The sequence below is a fragment of the Pelodiscus sinensis genome, chromosome 2 (genome assembly GCF_049634645.1).
Source record: "Pelodiscus sinensis isolate JC-2024 chromosome 2, ASM4963464v1, whole genome shotgun sequence".
In the NCBI taxonomy this organism is placed as follows: Eukaryota; Metazoa; Chordata; order Testudines; family Trionychidae; genus Pelodiscus; species Pelodiscus sinensis.
This window is the reverse complement of record NC_134712.1, coordinates 13,817,356-13,839,430: the sequence shown is the minus strand read 5'-3', so window position 1 is coordinate 13,839,430 and position 22,075 is coordinate 13,817,356. Positions and strand designations below refer to the sequence as shown.

Here is a 22,075-nt window from a genome sequence, read left to right as displayed (position 1 = left end):
GATGACCATTTTAAAATCAAGATTGGGTGTTGTTTTAAAAGATCTGGTCTTGGAATGATTTTGGAAAAGTTCTATGGCCCATGTTTACATAGGAGGTGAACCTAGGTGGTTGCATTGGTTCCTTCTGGCTTTTAAATCAATGACAATGGCTTAGGAGTCAACAACAGCGTAATCGAAATTCAAAGAAGAGAAAGCAGATACTAAAAACTGTTCTTTGAGATGTGTTGCATATGTCCATTATATGGCCCATCCTCGCATGCTAAGCATAGGAGTCTATAATTGGCATCTCAGTGCAAAGGAACTGAAGGATCCTAGGACTTCCCCTACAGGTACTACTAGAAAAAACACTCCGGCACATACCTATGTACGTATCTTTGCACATACCTACAGCATAATGGACATGTGCAATACACTTAAAATAACTACAGTAGCAAGAAGGTTAGTAACCATTTTTAACAGTTCCATAGTGAAAGTACTATACAGTTTTGGGAATAATTAGGAATATAGTTATTGTTATGGTTATTAAATTGATATAAAACCAAGATTAGTAAAGTTACTTAGGGTTCACTCATTCTTGCAGTATAGAAACAGAAATTGCCAGACTGGATCAGACCTAAGAGTCATCTAGTCTAGTATTCTATCTCTGACAGGGGTCAGGATGAGCTGCTTCAGAGCAAAGGTCAGAATCATGCTGTAAATTCTGTTCTAAAGGTTAGATTGTCTCACTCTGAAGCATGAGGTTTAATAGCTTTTAAATTTCTTTTTGTTAATTATTATTACTGTGAATAGTCTGGATAATCATTTAACTGTCCCCCTCCCCTTGTGAATATTAAGTTCTTGGTATCTTAAATTATCTTTTCAGTAAGCAGCTATTTTTAGAAGAGACCATTATAAATCACAACTTTAATTTCAAATTCAATTCACAGGTGTACGATGGTATAGAATGTTTTCTGCTTCCTGATGCTTGAATACTAAGTTAATTTTCCTTTACAATGTCATTCATAGATGTCATATGATATCCTGTGTCACTCACTAGGGGTGTGTCTAGACTACATGCCTCCTTCGACGGAGGCATGTAGATTAGCCAGATCGGAAGAGGGAAATGAAGCCGCGATTAAAATAATCGCGGCTTCATTTAAATTTAAATGGCTGCCCCGATCTGCCGATCAGCTGTTTGTCGGCAGATCGGGGGAGTCTGGACGCGATGCCCCGACAAAGAAGCCTTTCTTCATCGACACAGGTAAGCCTCGTGAAACCAGGCTTACCTGTGTCGATGAAGAAAGGCTTCTTTGTCGGGGCATCGCGTCCAGACTCCCCCGATCTGCCGACAAACAGCTGATCGGCAGATCGGGGCAGCCATTTAAATTTAAATGAAGCCGCGATTATTTTAATCGCGGCTTCATTTCCCTCTTCCGATCTGGCTAATCTACATGCCTCCGTCGAAGGAGGCATGTAGTCTAGACACACCCTAGGTGATGTGAATTTCTTTGAAAACCCATGGTTGAAGAAAGGTCATAAACCTCTCTTTTAGGATGTCAGGGGATGTTTTAAGGATAGCATGCCTGACTTGCAGTCACTTCTGGAGGATAAATTCTGATTGTTGATTACCCATAGGTCAGAGATGGAGTGCCAAATATCTATACGATAAGGACTGGTTAAACAAGGGGCATATGTGTGGATTATCATTTTTAAAAGAAAACTACTCTCACCTTAATGCCAAAAAGATAGTGTCAACACACCACCTGCTGGCTGATGTATATGGTGTAACTGAAATATTACATGGACTGCAGCTGAAGATTGGGATACTAAAGTAAGTGTGGCTCAGGTGTTTCCTCCCCATCTGTATACCCTTAGAAAAGGTGAGAGTTTAGTGTGTGTGTCAAGATGATTTTCATTTTAACTTATATTAATATTAAAGACCAGATGTATGCCACCTATACATTTAGAAGTATATTCTTACAAATGTCATGACATAATGTGAATTGTTTGGTTTTAATTATGCTTTCTGGAGCTCGGTCTATGACAAGGCAGACGCAGGGTTTCTCTGCTTCCTCTCACATCAGTGAGGAGGAATCCAGGGTCTGCATTTCTTGACGAAGCTTCAGAAAAAAAATTGTTAATAAGTGGGAATGTAGGTATTTTCTCCAGTGAACACTGGAATGTGAATTAGGGATACTATTATTACTGTTGTTGATGAATACTGAGACAAAGGAAAAGTGTGCAAAGAGGTTAAAGACTATTTTTTATCTAAAGCTTGCATGAGGTAATATCTGTGAAATCCAATGTGAAAGTGAAGCAAAGTCTTTTGTGCTTCTAAGTCTGCCACTTGCAGTTTATTCCCATATATCTAATCGTCTTAAAGTGCTGAATAAACAGTATTAAATTAATTCTGTGAAGTATTGGTGTGAAGTTGGGAATTGCTGTCCCAATTTTACAGAAGGGGAAAAACTAATTCCACAGATTGGTTATCAGTTGCCAAAGATCCAACAATTAGTAAGTGCAGAGCAGTGCCCAGATTTCCGTTGCTGTACGTTAGCCAGTAGGCTGTGGTTTGTCTCTGAACAATCTGTTATGTGACTGGCTAATTTGGGAGAAAGTAATTTTTTTCAGAGGCCTGAATGTTTAATATTCTCTTTTGTATAATTTTCTAATTGTTTCCACTGAACAGTTAACTGGTCCAATTATACCATGTGATGGAAATCCTCAATTTCAATGGCAGTTGCTAGTGTTGAGCACCTGACAGCATTCAACTGTAGGGGCGTATTAAACATTTTTGTTTTATCATAACACACTTATGAAAGGTGACTGGGGCACACTGGATTTATGCAAAATTAAGAGCTCCACAGTATCGCTGAATGAAACATTTGGTAATGAGGTTACCTTAAAAATAGTTTATTAATGTAAATACAGTTAAGCCAAAATTAGAATTTTAAAAGGTTTCATTGTTGAAAGTGATTGTTCTGTACTAACGTTTCTTCTCCTCTTCCTTCCAGAAATACACATCATCCTGATCTTCATCTTTGGGCTTGCTCAGGGGTGCGAAAAGAGCAAGAACAAGTGACACTTGGGGTAGAGAAGAAAAAAGTAAATTTGCCAGATGCTGTTAATCCATCTGCAAGGACATATCACAGTCAAAGCCATAAGGAACCACCCCCTAGCTTACCCCAGAAGATGGAAGAAACATATATTATAAGTGAGCACAGTTACCAGAAACCACAGAGTTTTGGACAGGACTGCAAATCTGTTACTGACCCTGTGAGCTCAGATGATGAAGATATGAGTAGTTTTGAGGAAGATCAGGAATTTCATTCAGATGATAAAAACTGTTTACAATATTCTTTAAAAGAAGATGGCAAGAGTGAGCAGGTAAAAATCATTTAATTCATTGTAGAGTTTAAAATTAGTTTATTTCTTAAGAAAATAAAAATCAATAAACTTATAAAATAGCTATGAATACATTCCTGTTTCTGAATTATCAACTGATGTGCATGCTATTGCTATGCAGATATAGATCAATACTGCGCACTAGGGATGTCACGTGTAGTCAACTACATGATTAACCGATAAGCCTCAGGCTTATCGGTTAATCCTATCGACTGCATGCATTCCCCTCCCCCCTGCTATCTCTGTATCAGAGGCAGCAATGGCAAGGAGGTGGGAGCCAGTGCTTGTAAGGAGCTGGCTTTTAAACTGACCCACCACGAGCACTGGATCCTGCAGAGCTGTTACCGCCCCCCCTCCCCGGCACACATGGGCAGCTGGCTCCGCAAAGCCACCTGCTCCCCCTCCCTCTCCCTTTGCACCTCCTACAGCCGGCTTCCCAGGAGCATTGGCTCTGTGGAGCTGCCTCTCCTCCACCCTCCCGTTCCCCTGCTGCCACCTGTCAGGGCCCCTGAGACCCCCTGCTGGAGGCCTAGTGGCCCTATACCCTGTCCCAGAAAAGCCAGTAGACAGGTCCTCTAAGCAGACTAGAGTGACTTCAGGGGGGAAAGCAGCCAATCAGGGTCTAGGAAGACCATAATAGAAATTACAGGACAGAGCAGCAGTCCGTTTCTCTTGGGAGCACAGGGTGTGTGGACTAGGTGACTGGCTGGCTGGCTGGCTGGCTAAGAGAGCAGCCAGTACTGTGGAGAGCTTATTGCAGGCCAGACTATGCTGGGACTAGTTCAACCCATTGAACTGTTAAATCAGGTATCATCCTGTCTTTGGAAATAGCTATTACCTGAAACTTTACAGGAATGGTTCTCATAACTAGTCGTTACTGGTCGCACAATTAGTGGCTCCTTTTTATACTCCTTGGTAGAAAATTACACCAAATGACAACAGTATGAAGAAGGAATGTACTTTTGTCTTAAATCTGTCAGTATGCTCTGAACTTTGAAATTAAATAAGTGGACTTTGGCATTTTAGATACAATTCTGTGTTTATACTTTCACATGATCTGTTTTGGACTGCAAACAAATACATTTTGGAATTTTGCTTGTATTGGATAATGGCTCACTGGTGCATTCAGCACTTCATGGTTTAAGAGTTAGAAGTTTATGTACCAGAGTAGTGAGACATGGGCCACTCGTACTGCAATAAACTAAGTACAAGAACTGGTGAATTTAACATTTCCTCCTGTTCTTTCAGGATTAACATAGAGAATTTTTTGTCTCTGTGGTAATCCTGAAGCCAGATAAACTAATTTGTTTGACATGTATATTGCACTTACTCTCTACTAATATTCTTAAACTGCATAATGTTATGTATATTTATATTTCTGTGAAATAATAATGCAATTAAAAAGTTGCTCATTCAAGGCATTGTGCTAAGTATTGAAATCAAAACTAGAATCCAAGTCGTAAGTTGAAAATAAAGCATTTATCAAGTGCTAACTTTATTTCTTTTTGTTATTCCTATGGAGAAGAACCCTGCTGAGGGGAATGTAATATGTGCTTGCAATGAAAAAAAAGGATCCGAAGAACAAGCGGATTCACATCTTCAATGGCAGCTAAATCTTCTTACCCACATAGAGAATGTACAGAATGAAGTCATCAGCAGAATGGACCTTATTGAAAAGGAAGTTGATGGTAGTTACAATAATATCAATACTTCATATCAATCTGTGTAGAGCTTTGAACATTCGAAGCATTAAATCAATAAGTCTCCCATTACATGTCATATATATGACTAAACGAATGATCAAGGCCCAAATTTATTTTGGATGCTCTGGGATACCGAGTCTGATTTTTTTTTTTTTTTTTTTTTTTTTTTTGAGTTATTGTGCATCTGCAACATCCCACTGAGGTGATGAGTATTCAGAGCATCTGAAGTCAAGCCTACACATGCAATGTTAACAGTAATTCTGACAGCATGGCTTGCCCAAGGCCACACAGTGAGACCATTAATTAGCAGGCTCCTGGTCCCATGCTTTGCTTACTAATCCTCCACTAATCCACAGCATATCCTGAAATAAAGTTGATAGTATTTGTTTTGGGCAGATGTATCAATCAGATACCTGAGGAGGAGAAAAGAAGTTTTCATCTTCAGCTGTAGTTTTCTGTGTATTGGTTTAAAATCTAATTGGCAATAGCTTGGATTAAGATGGCAGACCAGCCTTTATAACAAATTCAAACAAAGATTATGTGGTAGAGCTAAGTGTTGTAGGAGATGAATGCATTCAGTTTTCACTAGGGCTGTCAATTAATTGCAGTTAATGCCTGCAATTAATTTGAAATTAAATTAATGTGTTAATTTTTTAACATATTAATCACATACTACTTCAAGGAGTGTCCCTGTGGGTGTTCCACTTTTAAAATGTGCCAGCGCCACGGTACTATTGGTCAGATACTTTTGATGGCAACCCCTCCCCCTGGTCGGCTGTGCACGCGGAACTCTGGCATGCAACGGTTGAAACAGCCATCCCATGCGCATAGCCAATCGCCTTCTCAGTTCCTTTTTGACCACCGTAAGCTTCGGTCGCAGCAGAGCAGTTGCCCTCATTACAGACTTGAGTAGTTTAGAGTAGAATTAGATATTTGGTGTTAGTTTTACTATTAGTCAGTTAGAAATTATTTCTTTCAAAAAAAAAAAGTACAAAAAAGTGGAGAGTTTCTTTGCTCACTCACAAGCCACAGTCTACACCATGTGTAAAGGCTGCCAGTCTCAATTCTCTGAGATGGTTTAAACTTTAACACTTCCGGGGACATGCCTGGCTCCTCCGGATTTAAAAAGTGTGTATCCTGCAAATTGTCAGTTTCAGTTTTAGACAGACACTCTGAGTGTGTCCCTTGCTTAGGTCAGGACCACCACTCAGAACAGTACCCACATTGCCTGAAATTGATCAGCCGCTCAAGGAACGCTAGAGAGCCCCATCTTAAAATGCTACAGCTGTAGAACTCACCAAGGATGTCCTTGGACCCAGACAAGACCTCACCTCCCCGGACTTATGTCCCATGGGGAGGTTTCTAATGAAGAGGCTCCTTGCCTAGGCCCCAGGAACCAGGACAGGGCTAAAATGCCCAAAAAGAGGTCCCAGTGTTTGTCGGGATCTGACTCTCTGCCCAGGAAGCACAGAACAAATGGAAAATCCGTCTCCACACCTGATGGTGCTAAAGCGCTGGAGAAACACATGGGGAACTGGACTGGCACCCACAAAAGCCAAGACCCCAAAGAGAAGGTCCAACCTTCCTCTCACCTGTTGAGCTCAGAGCTGAAACTGGCAAGCTCTATCCTGGCAGGGGTGAAAGTGCATAAAGCAGCAAGATTGGAATCAGAGCTGGCACCAAGCTCTGCTAAGCAAGCTCATCTGGCACTGGCACCGAGAAGCACATGAAAGCACTTTACTAGCAGCTGGCACCAGCTCAACCTACAGTGCCGGTACTGATGATCCAGATCCTGCCGGTACCCATATTCCTCCTCCCCCCTCCCCCCCCCCACACCTACGCTGCCTCAGTTTACCACCACAGCTGAACTAATGATGGTGTCAGTGCCAGGGACGCCACTCTTTGGGACCGATGGCATCTCAGATACAAGATACGGTTTCTCCACAACATCTGCCTTGGTACCGTCCATAAGGAGTGATGTTGGCAACGATGAACCTATGCAGATACTTACTCACAGAATTTTGTCGCTCAAATCAATGCAGCAAGTGCAGCATTGACAACAACCACAATGGTTCCTGCCACTCGTGCCAGACAACTGACCATATTGGGACCCGTGGGTGGTATATAGAGGGCAGCAACCCTAGCAGCTGCCACAGGCACCCAAGCCTCAGGTCCCCAGTACTCCCGATCAGTGCTGTTTTTCAGAGGACAAAGAGGAATTTGACATCACAGGGACAGAGTGAATATCAAACTCACCCCCACCTATACACCTTTCTTCCTCGTCACCTGATGACAGAGTCATTTCAGGAACTTTTTAAACGTGTGGCAGACACATTAGAAATATCTGTGCCCGAGACCCACATAAGCTGATGAGTATTCTACATGCTTTGCAGCAGGCCAAACTCAAGATTCCCATGAATCCTACAAAAACCATATGGCAGAAACCTGCCACAATCCCACCAACTTGCAGAAGATGTGACTGCAAGTATTACGTGGCACCCTCAGCAAGTTTGCCGATGACTGTAAGCTAGGGAGAGAGGTAGATAAGCTGGAGAGCAGGGATAGGGTCCAGAGTGTGACCTGGACAGATTAGAGGATTGGGCCAAAAGAAATCTGATGAGGTTCAACAAGGACAAGTACAGAGTCTTGCACTTGGGACGGAAGAATCCCAAGCATTGTTACAGGCTGGGGACTGAATGGCTAAGTAGCAGTTTACCAGAAAAGGACCTGGGAATTACAGTGGATGAGAAGCTGGATATGAGTCAACAGTGTGTCCTTGTAGCCAAGAAGGCTAATGGCATATTGGGGTGCATTACGAGGAGCATTGCCAGCAGATCCAGAGATGTGATTATTCCCCTTTATTCGGCTCTTGTGAGACCACATCTGGAGTATTGTGTCCAGTTCTGGGCCCCACACTATAGAAAGGATGCATTTGAGAGGGTCCAGCAGAGGGCGACCAAAATGATTAGGGGGCTGGAGTGCACGACTTCTGAAGAGAGACTGGGGGATTTGGGTTTGTTTAGTTTGCAGAAGAGAAGAGTGAGCGGGGAATTTGATACCAACCTTTAACTTCCTGAAGGGAGGTTCCAAAGAGGATGGAGAAAGGCTGTTCACAGTAGTGACGGATGGCAGAACAAGGAGCAATGGTCTCAAGTTGTGGTGGGAAAGGTCCAGGTTGGATATTTAGGAAAAACTATTTCACTAGGAGGGTGGTGCAACACTGGAATGGGTTACCTAGGGAGGTGGTGGAATCTCCTTCCCTAGAGGTGTTTGTCTCGGCTTGACAAAACCCTGGCTGGGTTGATTTAATTGGGATTGGTCCTGCTTTGGACAGGGGGCTGGACTTGATGACCTCCTGAGGTCTCTTCCAGCTCTTTGATTTCTATGATTCTGTGAAACGCCTGGATCTAATGGGTCGGAAGGCTTACCCATCAGCCAGCCTTCAGCTCTGAATTGCGAATTATGTAGCCCTCCTTGCAAAGCATACACATCACATATTTGATCAACTTGCAAATTTTACTTTGAAGATCTTCCAGACAATAAAAGAGAGCAATTCAAAGCAAACTTCAATGAAGGAGCATTAATCTCCTGAACAGCCCTACATGTTGCTCTAGATTCAGCAGACGCAGCCTCCAAGATGCCTGGTGTCAACAATCGTCATGACGCAGCTTCTGGCTCCAACTCTCTGGCTTCCCAAGGGAAGTCCAGTCCATAGTTGAAGATCTACCATTCAAAGGTACGAAACTATTTGTTTGCTGAATCTACCAACGCCTCGCTACATACGCTGAAAGGCTCATGAGCCACACTAAAAACTCTAGGTATCTATGCACCTGCGACTAAAAGAAAGCAGGGAAGATTTTTTACACAGATATAAATCCACTCAGTTTAACCTCAGTTAAAGACACTGCGACAACAGACGCTGACCAAGGCAGAACAGGCGCAGAGAAGCCTCCCACGAGGCAGCTGTGTAACAACCCACAACATCCCATCGGGTGTTGTGAAGGTCCGGTCAAGGGTCAGACAGCAATACAAACTCTGTATAATATTTGGCAGTAGACTAGTTGCACTTTATCAAGTATGACGAACCATCACTACGAACAAGTGGGTGCTGGAGATCATCAGTGGTACTGCATACTATTCATTACCATCTCCCACCTCCAACCCTCCTCCCTGCCCCTTTTCAAGGACTCCTCTCACGAGCATGTGCTTGCATAAGAGACACAACACCTCTTATAATTAGGGCCATAGAAGATGTTCCACCACCACACAAGGGAAAGGGGTTCTAGTCCCACTATTTTCTCACCACCAAGTAAACGGGGTTGGAGACCGATACTGGATCTCCGAAGACTCAGTTGGTTTGTTCGCTATCAATGGTTCAAGATGGTAACTCTAGCCACCATCATTCCTGCCTTGGAAAAGGGAGTTTGGCTGTGTACCTTCGACCTTCAGGATGCATATTTTCATATCTCGATACATCCGGCCCACAGAAGGTTCCTTTGCTTCATGATAGGAGACCTACATTTTCAGTACAAAGTGTTGCCTTTCGGGCTCTCATCAGCCCCAAGGGTTGTCTTGAAGGTACTGGTGGTAGTGGTGGCCCGCCTAAGGAATGGCAGCATCACCATATTCCCATACCTAGACTATTGCTTGCTAAAAGGCCCCACGGCGCGCGACACAGAGCAGGCTGTAGCAACCACCAGAAAACTGTTCGATAGTCTGGGCCTACAGACTTATCTGGAAACGTGCATACTCACCCCCCACTCAGAACATAGAACTCATAGGAGCACACTTGGATTGCAAAAAAAGCAGTAGCATTACTCCCAGCGCACAGGTTCGCAACCATCAATGACCTGATACTCCTAGCAGAGACCAGCCCATTGACAACAGCATGGAGGTGCCTACAACTACTGGGACACGTGGCAACACCATGATTACACATGAGACCACTCCAGGCCTGGTTAAGGACAGTATACAGGCCACACGTGCACCACATAAACAGCAACCTTTCCATGCTGAGCAAAATAAAGTCCACACACACACGTGGTGGACACTGCATCAAAATGCTTGCAAAGGGGTCCTGTTTCAGCAACCACCTGCAACATTAACAATCACAACAGATGCCTCTCTGATGGGTTGGAGAGCCCATTTGGGCAAGCAGGTCATTCAGGCCCTTTGGGACGAGGAGGAGGCCAACAAACACACAAATGTATATTGCCCTGAGTTCAAGTACAACACATGCATCCATTTTCTACCAGTGATCCAAAACAAAACGGTTCAGATAGTGATGGACAATGTCACAACCATGTACTACATCAACTGACAAGGGAGAGCATGATCTTACAGTTATGTAAATTTAATAAGGACAAATGCAAACTATTCCACTTAGGAAGGAACAGTCTCACACATACAGAATAGGAAGCGACTGTCTAGGAAGGAGTACGGCAGAAAGGGATCTAGAGTTCATAGTGGACTACATGCTAAATGAGTCGTCAATGTGACACTGTTGCAAAAAAAGCAAACATGATTCTAGGATGCATTAACAGGAGTGTTGTGAGCAAGACATGAGAAGTCATTCTTCCACTCCACTCTGCACTGATTAGGCCTCAATTGGAGTATTGTTTCCAGTTCTGGACACCACATTTCAAGAAAGATGTGGAAAAATTGGAGAAGGTCCAGAGAGGAGCAACTAGAATGATTAAAGGTCTAGAGAACATAATCTGTGAAGGACGACTGAAAGAATTGGGCTTGTTTTGTTTGGAAAGGAGAAGTCTGAGGGGGGTCATGATAGAGGTTTTTAGGTATCTAAATGGGTGTCACAAGGAGGAGGAAGAAAAATTGTTCTCCTTGGCCTCTGAGGTTAGGACAAGAAGTAATAGGGTTAAATTGCAACAAGGGAAGTTAGGTTGGACATTAGGAAAAACTTCCTGTCAGGTAGTGAAATACTGAAATAAGTTGTATAGGGATGTTGTGGAATCTCCATCTCTGGAGATATTTAAGAGCAGGTTAGGGATGGTCTAGACAGTACTGGGTCTTGACGTGAGGGCAGGGGACTGGACTCAATAACCTCTCAAGGTCCCTTCCAGTTCTAGTGTTCTATGATTCTGTGTTACGAAGCGGTGCAATGGTGGGAATGATGCATCCTGAGGAATGTAACACTTATTGCAACCTACCTCCCAGGCAAGGGCAACGTCTTTGCGGATTGCTTCAGCAGAAATTTTGCACAGAAACACGAGTGGGAGATCAACCCCACCAAACCGAACCATCTATTTCAGAAGTTGGGTTTTCCCATAGTGGACCTCTTTGCCACCCCTAAAACAAGAGGTGACCATATTACTGCTCCAGAGTGGGTGTGGAGCCCCAATCTTTGGGGGATGCAGTCAGCATAAAATGGGAAGCACCTGTCTATACACTTTTCCACTGATCCAGTCATCATCTTGAAAATCAAGCAGGACAGAGCCAGCGTTATACTTGAAGCCCCAAACTGGCCCAGGCAGACCTGGTACCCTTACCTGGTACAGATAAGTGTATGTCCAAAGTATTGCCTCCCACCAGTCCGATCTCTGCTTTCACAGCAAGATGGGCAGATACACCACACTGACGTCCACAAACTCCATCTTCATGTGTGGATGCTAATTGGCCAACATCTGCAGAAATGAAGTACCCTCAGGAAATACGATACATTCTTGTGAACTGTTGCAGACCTGCAACCAGAAAAACATACAAACAAAAAAGGCATATGTTCTCATGGTGCTCAAAACAGAACTGCGTCCCATCAGAGATGGGAGTTCCAAAAGCACTCACTTACTGGAACTACACAATTTAGGATTATCACTAAACTCAATTCAACTGGCTACATGCTCCCTTCTATACCTATCAATGAAAGTCGCCTTTCTAGCTGCAATTACCTCTGCAAGAAGAGTTGGGGAGCTCGAAGCATTAGTGGTGGACCCACCATACACGACATTTCATAAGGACAGCCTAAATTTCTCCCAAAAGTACTTATCACTTTTCACTGCAATAAACCCATATACTTACCCGTCTTCTTTCCTAAACCTCATAAGGACAACAGAGAAAGGGCACTACGCACCCTAGACATCCACAGGACAGTAGCCTTTTACTTACAATGTACAGAGCCCTTTCGAAAATCTCCACGACTCTTTGTGTCATCTGCAGAGAGCAAAGGGGTTTCCTATATTCAAATAAAGACTATCTAAATGGATCTCGGGTTGCATACATTTAGCCTACAATATATCCCAGAAGGAGCCCCTGGCAACCATATGTGCTCATTCCACGAGAGCAGTGGCAGCGACAACAGCCTTCCTGAGGCATACCAACAGAAGACGTTTGCAAAGCTGCCACATGGGCCTCAGCCCACACATTCACGCAGCACTATGCCATCCAGTCGTTTGCAGACACAGACATGTGTTTCAGCCAGACTATATTCACAGTTACCGAGTCAACACTATCAAAGCGCCCACCACCAAGCATGAATACTCCTTTGTAGTCATCTTAAGGTGGAGCACCCACGGGGTCTTTCCCTTGAAGAAAAAGGAAAAGTTACTCATCTTGTGCAGTAACTGGAGTTCTTTGAGATGGTTGTCCCCAGAGGTGCTCCACCACCCACTCTCCTCTCCTTGGCTTTGGACTCAACTATATCCAGGTCAGAGAAGGAACTGAGGCGGCGGCTGGTCATGTGCATGGGATGGCCATTTCAAGCATCACGCACCAGTGTTGTGCATGCACAGCCAACGCAGGGGGCGGGGCACTGCTTTCAAAAGTCTCTGACCAGTAGTATAGTGGCACTGGTGCACCTTAAGGTGGAGCACCCACTGGAACAACCATCTCAAAGAACCTCAGTTACTGCACAAGGTGAGTAACCTTCCCCTCTGGGTGGGGAGGGAGGCATTGGCAGCAAGGGGTCAGAAGCCCCTTCCCGAGCTCCGAAGGCAGCAGTGGGGTCTGAAGCCTTGTGCTCTGAGCCTATATGGAAAACATCAAAAACATTTAAATAAATTATATTCTGTTATTGTGTAACCGTTCAATTAAGAGATTCACTTCACAAATGAAGAGAGTTTGGACAAAGTGTAGTTATTTTAGTCCTTAATTATTTTTATTAACACAAAATAGTGTTAGCTCTGATGGACTGTTTACAATCAGACTGCGTTCACATTGATAATGTTTCTAGAAAAATGGGAGTTGACTTTTGCCGTCACTCTGAAGTTAGTGTGATTCCACTTTGTAAGTGGCTGGGTAAAAATGAAACCACCTTATATCACCTGCTCCCTGGTTTTTTTTTTTTTTAGTGATGCATTAAAATTAGCGACAAAAGTATTCATAGCATTTTATGCCTACTGAGTTTTTGCTACTCCAGAACCATGACAAATGAGACAGTGAGCTGGAGTCTCTTCTTTTTATGTTTATCATCAATATGTTGTTGTCTATGGGAGTAATTTGTCCTAATGTACCTTTTATTACTAGAATTTAGTCAAGGCAATTGGAAAGATGAATAAGTGAGACCATTTTAACATGCTTAGAAGAATAAAAATGCCCATGGAGCACTGATTGATATGCCTATTCAGAATAATAGATCTTCATTTAAATATACCCTTCTGAGTATCTCTTTGTTGTACCTTTATATTAAAGATGCATATAGCAGAGGCATGCTCCATTTCATGCAGATTACTATTGCCCTCAGGCTTGGCAAGTTGCTAATGCTACCCCCTTTTGGGCAAAGTTTGGATTCCCCTTTTTAAAATCCGTGTCTTAGTTGATAGCATTTACAAGGCTAGGTGCTAGTCCATGTCCAATAGAATATGGAAGAAGTAGGTTTGGAAGCATTTGGGTGTCGGCCAGTGTTCCCTCTAAGTTTTGTGACAGCACAAGTTCACACGTGATTAATCAGCCCTGCCCAGGCAGTCAGCTCCATGCACAGCGTCCTGAGTCTCTGACTGGGCGGTGCTGAATAATCACCTGTGAAGCTGTGCTGCTGCGCAGTGTAGTGGGAACACTAGTGTGGGCCTGAAAATCAAAATACAGAATATCTAGCAATAAATAGTGTAGATAGTCTGAATTTTTTTGATAAGCTGCTTTTCATTTGGGCATTGAGTTTGGCCATGAAATGTTCTGAAGTGTGTTGTTCACAGTCACGCACCTGGGATGCATGGGTTTGGATAGGGCACAATGCCATTTAAATTTGGGTTGACAAGTTAGGACCAAATCCTAGTCAAGTTGATGTCCTCAAGTATTTTGTCACTGACTTCAATAGCACTTGGATATGGCCCTCACTGCATTTCAACACACCTACCTTTGGAGGGTTGTGCACTCTTTTCCAAAGATCCCTTTCTAATCAAACCATTCTTTTATATTTTTCTCAATGTAGTTTTAGAAAGCTGGCTTGACTTCACTGGAGAGCTGGAACCACCAGATCCCCTTGCAAGACTGCCTCAACTCAAGCGACGTATCAAACAGCTCTTAATTGACATGGGGAAAGTACAGCAAATAGCCACGCTCTGCTCTGTATGACAAAAGGAAGAATAAAGGAATGAAAATAGGCTCTCTACAGTGAATTTTTTAATTAGCCACAAAACTGGCAGGAAGACAGCAAAAAAGCTGAACATTTGGTTCTGTACTGATTATGTTTTTAGCCTGAAGCTTTGGAGAAGAGAAAGGAAATCTAGCATAAGGAAACTAAACTGACATTGAAAATCGAAATACTCTGTGTCCAAAATACAGATTACAATGTCACATACTGAGGAACATTTATATGATCTAACATATGATAAATAAGGCATGTGAAGTGGCAGAATTTCTCCTTTGGGTCATACAAGAATGTTCAAGAAATCTCTTCGATGGAAAGTGGTATAATTTTATAGTTAGTAGCAGATAGAACCAAACTGACAAATGTTAGTGGGCAAAAAACAAATTAAATGGGGAAAAATACTCATTCATAATTATTTCTTCTCCCTTTGTTAGGGAGACAAGGAGAGATCCATATCCTCTCTACAGTTGGTCCACCCCCAAAGTTTAGGAAGGTAACTAATCTTTCCCAGCCCGAGAACTTTTTTTTTTTGGTCTAATTAGTGTTGTTCAGGAAAATGAAAATGCTAGCTTCACTTTTGAAAGAAACAGGATGTGGTGGTGTGTGTCTAAATATTTTTTAAATAAAAATCCTCATTACAGAACCCTTAGGCTCTTTTCACATTGTAAGTGGCAAACAGTGGTCAAATGTGCCAAATAATACTAAAACCACTGGGATGAGAGTGTGAAGATAGTGAAATACATGAGGGTTTTTTTTTTCGAAGTTCTACCTGGTGCCAGCAATCCATCCAAAATTGTATCTAGTTTATATTTTTTTACGTTCTATTTCAGTATTCAGGATTCAAAGTACTTTTTTTGTCCTGGGTAGCTCAGCTTGGTGTTAGCCCTCTGAATCTTTACCAACCTCAGCTGGGATGAGGAATGGCAAGAGCAGCAAAATTGTTTGTGGCTGTGAATTACTAAACCACTAAATTGAATATCACAAAGATGCATTACTTAGGATGTTTTTATAAAAACTTTTAGCTTCAGTCATAAGTGAATAAAACATCATGAAACCAAAGGCAACCTAGTTGCTCTGTTAGTTCTTGCTGGATTTTGAGTTCAGGCCCTTCTCTTGGCCTGTGCTTATATAAATTGTCACTGCACCCAGTGCTACATACGTATGTGTAGGTATATGTGTATATATACACACACATTCATATGTACATACTATATACATATTTATATCTACACATGTCTAGTTTTATTACTATAGACTATAAGAACTCATGGTTAACATGAAATGTTACCTTTTAACAAGCAGTTTATAAAATTGAAAATAATGTATGTACAGGTTTTGGAATTTGTAAAATATGACTGTTAAAAAGAGGCTATTTAATTGATGACATAAGATACTTGAACACTTTATGCCTCACAACTGTTTATCAGTTCTAGTTTTCTGTATAAATGCATTTTAGAACCGATAGACAGTAAACTTGAATTTACCTTTTGATAAGAGTACAAGCCACTGTACATTCAAAAATTATTTAAATTTGCAAACACACTGTTCTATATGTAAGGTACTGTATGTAAAACTGTTTATTAAAACTATTCTGCATACTCTACATTTTCCATTTTTTTTCCTATCCTATACAGAAATGTATAAAAGTAATTAAAATAATGTACAGACAATACAAGTTTTTTGAATGCCTGTTGAGGATTCAGACAGTAGAAAAAATGTGCCAAAGATGGATTGTGTACAAAAGATGTTGAAACTAGTGCTTTGACCTTGCATCATAAAACCATTATTGAGAGAGAAGGTAGCATGCCTGGGTGCTTATTGAAAAATGGCTACACTCAAGTCTCTGATCTGTCATGTCTAAAGTAAGTTAATGCTATTAATATTTTAACTCTAAAGCAAATGTGTCAACATCAGTGATAGAATGATAGCTATTTAAAAGGTCTCTTCAACAGCAGTTACCATACCCTTGTATTGGAGATACTACAGCTCTGTATTAATTGCAAAACTCAGCTCAAGCTTAATTTATATAGCAGGGATTAGCACCTCCATCATAAAGTAAAGAGGAAATATAGTAACTGAGGAATCTGTTAAGGAATGTTGACTTTTTTATGACAACCACTACTATGTTTAAATACCCTGATGTTTTATACAGTATAATTTGATGCTTAAATGACTACTTAAGATATATTTCACACTATTAACAGCTGTTGAAAGTGATCTACTTACTCTTTGGATATGCAAAGATACTGTTATCTATTATTCACTTGTTGCATATCCTTAAATGTGGTACTGTGTGTACTGTGTAATGTAAATCTTCATATACAGTTTGAAATAAAGTATATGGTATTTACATAATATACACAGTACATACTGGTGCTGTGTGATAAAATGTGTGTATGCATGTGTGTGATACCATATAATTGTAAATGTAATGAAGGGAGAGATGGACTGAGATTTCAAGTTGTGGGTTGGAGGTTCCATGCTTTGGGCCCATCACAGCAAAGTTACAGTGAGTTGTGAGACTATTATCCCTAAAAGGTATATGTTGTATGAGCTGAGGGCATGGAGGTGGTCTCATATACAGATGCTAGGAGGTTATCACTAGTGTAGCCAAGGGCTACACTTTTACAGTAGTTTTTTGTATGAAATATATGGTATATTTAAAATAGTACCATATGGTTTCAGATTTAAATAAGCAAAAGCTGGGATAGATTCCATTTCTCAGAATATCATTCAATTGTCTTAATCATAAGACTTTCTCGTCTGCCCTCTTTTGCCTCATTCACCATACGCCTTTCAGCTTCTTCAATAAACAAGGCAGGCATCTTACAAACAACAGCCTTATTCACTACACAGTTCTGATTTGTTCCTAAAGCACCATCTGCACTCCTCTCATCTGAAAAAGTGGGTTTTGCCCATGAAAGCTCATGACAAAGTGCCACAGGACTGCTCATTTTTAAAGTTACTGACCAACATGGCTACCCCCCTCATCTATACTGTGCACTGAATCTGGTAGAGGTGCTATGGAAAAATAGTATGTGATGTTATAACTAAATTCTATATCACAATGCATATATGCACAAAGGGGACAAATTAAGGTTGCGCAAGCTTAATTCTGGCATTTCCTAACTTCAGGGTGTTTGTCTTTGGAGTGTTCTTTTAATGGGTTTTTTTTTTACTTTAAATTTTTTAGTTAAAAAGCAAATGAAATTAAAAAAAAACAAGGATATCTGTCATGTGGAGCCATCCTGTGACAATCATGGCTGCTCAGCAGTGTTGGAACCTCTCACATGTGCACTACTTAGGTGTGTTGGAGAACCTTTACCTCTACAACAAACTTCTGCTATCTGAGCTGATGGAGTAACTAGTAATAGTAGTTGGCTCTTATCCTCTCTGGCTGGTCCACTAAGGAAGCTGCCAGTGGGTTGCAAGGGTATTTGCTAGATCACGAATGTTGGGACTCAAGGTCCCTGTGTTCTTCTTTACATTTTAAAGGGGAGCATTCTCAAGTGGATAGACGCTTTGCCATTTCCACCCACTTCCCAGCTAACATGTCCACTTGTTGCCTTGTTTGTGCTTCAGCTTATTCCTGCCATCTGTTGCTCCTGTCTGTCCTCTAGCTTACACCTGTTTCCCCTCCGCTTGCCCCTGCAACTCTTCTGCTCCTCAGCCTCTACAGTCCAGTTTAGTCTGTCATCACCCTGCTGCCTGGGTGTTACCTAGGAAGCCATTTAAAAATACTGGAGAGGTTTCCATGCTTTGTTCTGGGGTCCCACTGGTAAAGGAGAGGCTGGAGGCAATTGCAAGGGAAGTCCCGCTCCACCCCTGGGCTGGAGCATGCTCAGTGAGCTCTGTGGAGGTAGAGTATGCACAATTTTCAGATATTTGTGTCTAATAAACTTAGGCTGAGTACATGCACAGACAGGGTGACTTTCAGAGGCTCTGGTGCTTCAGAACTAAATTGCCGAGATTTTTTTTTTTATTGTGAGTTAAAACATCTTTTCATGTGGCCTTGTTCTCAGAAACAACTATTTTAGTGAACTTTTTTTATAATCAAACTGAGGAAAACAGAACCCAGATCATGGCAAATTTCAATCTTTATGGTTAAAGACGGTTGAAAATAGAGACTAAATAACAAGAAATAATGGGCAGAATTAACTTTATTGCAGGTCCTGATGGGTGTGGCGATCCTACCCTCACACCACAATGTACCTTTGCTGTGGTCTTTTGACTAAATGGTTGCATCCAAGGTTGCATTCTTCACCCCAGCATTCCATTGTCAACTTCTTTTCATGTGATGGATAAGGTGATGATTTTGTTATGTTTGGTTTTAATAAAAGCCACGATAGGTCACAGGCAATAAAAATGGACAGAAACCTGTGACCTAAATGTCACTTTACTAAAAATAATCCCAGTCATGGAACCTCTTTTCTGCCACTCTCCCACTGTATGCCTTGTGAAATCTTTCAGGACATGCTCCCTACTTTTAGAAAGCACTTGTTAAAGTCAACAGGTTTTTTTTTTAATTCTTATTTTGGAGTTGACCATTGATCATGTATTTTACTATACTTTTTTCTTTTGTATTGAGTCACTGTGTAATGGATTTAGTTTTTAACAAGGGTGATTTTTGTTGCAGTGCTTTCATGTATATTTTAAAATTTGTTATGCCATGTGGTGTACCAAGGATTAGAGGAAGGGATCTGTCATTAGCAATAAGCATTATGTACACTGTGTGTATTTTGTTGTATTTGGAGAACAGGTATGGAGCACTTGACAATGGTGAAAATACACTAGAATAAATAAAAGAGTGTCTGTCGGAGACATTCTGCACCAGCATGGGCAACTCATACTACTGGAAAAATGTGAAATATTGCAGAAAACATGAATATAATGAACTTCCAAACATGCCATCTAATTAAGACAGTGTGTATCTGTGTTTGGGATGCTGTCAGCAATAGATGAGTTAGCATTTTTCTAGGGACTGGTTGATTAACTAAAATCTAGTCTGATCACTTAAATTTGCTTTAAACAGCTATTCAGTCTTTTTTAGACTTGCTCACAACTGTCTCCATTCAGTTAATGCCTCTCAATGCATTGTCACTGAAAAGTGTGAGAGAGGCAGCCCTGAACTGCTTAACTTCTTCCGTGAGAGAAGCAAGGTATTTTCTTTTATGGTTTGTTTTATAATAGCAATAATGTTGATTGCATTCTAATATACTCACAATAAAGGCCTATTGAGATTGGTTAAGTGCCTGGGCTCCATTTTGGTGAACTAACAGTTTCTACAAGCTGATCAATGCTTTATATACTCTGGAGCGTTAGGGACCTGTGCCTTAATTGTATAAAGCCTGTCAGCTAGTTTTTATGTACTCCTAATTCATTGATCACATTCAGAGCGATAAGGGGGTGAGATAATATCTTTTATCAGACTACTGTTAGGCAAGATTTAAGTCCTCAGGCCTGGGAATGGTATTCAGAGTGTTACATCTAAATAATATAAAAAAGGCCCAACAAGGAAAATAACAGAACACCACCTATAACCCCCAGCTTAAATCCCTTCAGCGTATCATTGACAATCTGCAACCTGTCCTAGAAAATGATCCCTCACTCTCATAGGCCTTGGGAGACAGGCTAATCCTTACTTACAGATAACCCTCTAACCTGAAACAAATTCTTTCTAGCAGCCACACATCACACCTCAGACAGATTCATCTAGGAACCTACCCTTGCAATAAACCCCATTGCCCACTCTGTCCACACATCTATACAAGCGACACCATCACAGGCCATAAGCACATAAGCCACAACATCAGAGTCTGATATAACTGCACATCCTCTAAAGTGGTATGTGCCAGCAATGCATGTATATTGACCAAAAAAGGATAAATAGACATGTCAGATATCAGAAATGATAATGCACATAAACCTGTAGGGGAACTTTTTACCTCTTTGGGTACTCATTAATGGATATAGAAGTTCCCATTCTTCTGCAAAAGGATTTCACAAGCCAACTAGAGAGTGTGTGTGTGGAATTGACCTTCATATGCAAATTTGACACTTTCCCTCCAGCTTAAGAAAGACATTAACTGGGTGGCCCATTATAAAACCAGTCTTTCTTACATTTAACCCTTCATTGACGTCAAAAGCTAAGTATGGGACACTTCCAGCCACTCAGTTAGCCACATTAGTACCTGCACTACTATTGGCAGGTACATTTTTTCCTTCTTCCTTCTTTTTCTGTTATAATTATGATATTCCCCCTTTTTTCCTTCACCCATGCTCATCTGAAGAAATGGGTTTTGCTCATGAAAGCTCATGATACCATGTTATTTTTTTATGTCTTTAAAGTGCCATAGGACACTAAACAGATGGTTTAACAAATATGTAACGCACATTCTACGGGACCATTCAAGGTGAAATGGCCTATTAGCACTGAAAGTAAGACTAAAATGCACGTAAGACTAAAGTGGCTAGTGGGTTGCAAGTTGTTGTAATAAACCACAAATCAGTGTCTTTATTAAAAACATGATTTCTGGGGTCTAGTGTAATTATGAACTTAAACTCCCAAGCTTGCCTTTTGAGCGTTGTGCAGATTTCCTTTGAGGATGAAGACTGATAGGTGGGATATAGAGTGATCACTTTGTGAAAAGTGTTCGCTACAGAATTGGCATTTTTCTCTCTTTTTTTTTTTTTAATTATTTTCCTATGTGAGTTCAGACAATCACTATGCTCTTGAAAGGTTTCACCCACATAGTTACTTGGGTATTTAGGGCATTGGATTAGATACATCTCCTGTTGTGATAGAAATGTGTAGGACCCATGGACTTTGAAATGTGCATTGTGGGAAGTGTTGATTATTTCAGTAGCTATGGAGATACGTCTACTATGGTGTGTTTGTGTCCTAGTTAGTGGGAAGTTTTCTTCTGATGAGCCTGAGGAGGATGTTGGGATGGTTTGCAAGCCAAAAAAGAGGGGTTCAGGAAAGATTTATTTCCAGATCAAGTATGAGTTGTAGTTTAAAGATATCCTGTAAGATTTCCGGTGAGGTGTGGTAGAAATAGCTAGAGGTGCGCTAAAAAGCTGTCCCTCACCAACAGAAGTTGGACCAAGAAAAACATCATCTCATCCACATTGTTTCTCTAAAATCCTGGGACTGACACAGCTGCGACAGCTCTGATTACTTTCAGGCATACTCAGTAAATGGGAGACAAGTTGTCACTGGCCTTTGTTCTACTGCTAAACTATTTTACTTTGGTATTTTTAATTTTAGAAGTTTGGTTTTGCAATACAATTTCTAGAGGCATTTGGTATTTCAGAAACATGGCTGAGATCTGACTTGTGCAGGCAACTCTTCTCTAAATAATTTTATAGTTTACTCTCATATATATCGTGTCGATACCCAACGTACTTCAATCTGCTATTAATTCTTTACATTGTTGTAGCACCTTGC

At 41.3% G+C, this 22,075-nt stretch overlaps 1 protein-coding gene across 14 annotated transcripts in view; it reads left to right on the top strand.

The window, feature by feature from the left end:
• The window catches only part of PHF20L1 (PHD finger protein 20 like 1), a 100,295-nt gene extending 80,427 nt beyond the window's left edge, over positions 1-19,868 (top strand). For 10 of the 14 annotated variants that reach the window (XM_025184904.2, XM_075920115.1, XM_075920114.1 and 7 more), the window contains 4 exons: positions 1,615-1,810; positions 2,994-3,366; positions 4,907-5,072; positions 14,467-19,868. In XM_025184904.2, the coding sequence (XP_025040689.1) occupies positions 1,615-1,810; positions 2,994-3,366; positions 4,907-5,072; positions 14,467-14,609 (878 nt within the window). In that variant the 3' untranslated portion in view covers positions 14,610-19,868. The remainder of the gene's footprint in view (positions 1-1,614; positions 1,811-2,993; positions 3,367-4,906; positions 5,073-14,466) is intronic. The other 4 variants (XM_075920108.1, XM_075920105.1, XM_075920109.1 and 1 more) reach the window with 1 other exon arrangement.
• Positions 19,869-22,075: the final 2,207 nt, after the last annotated feature.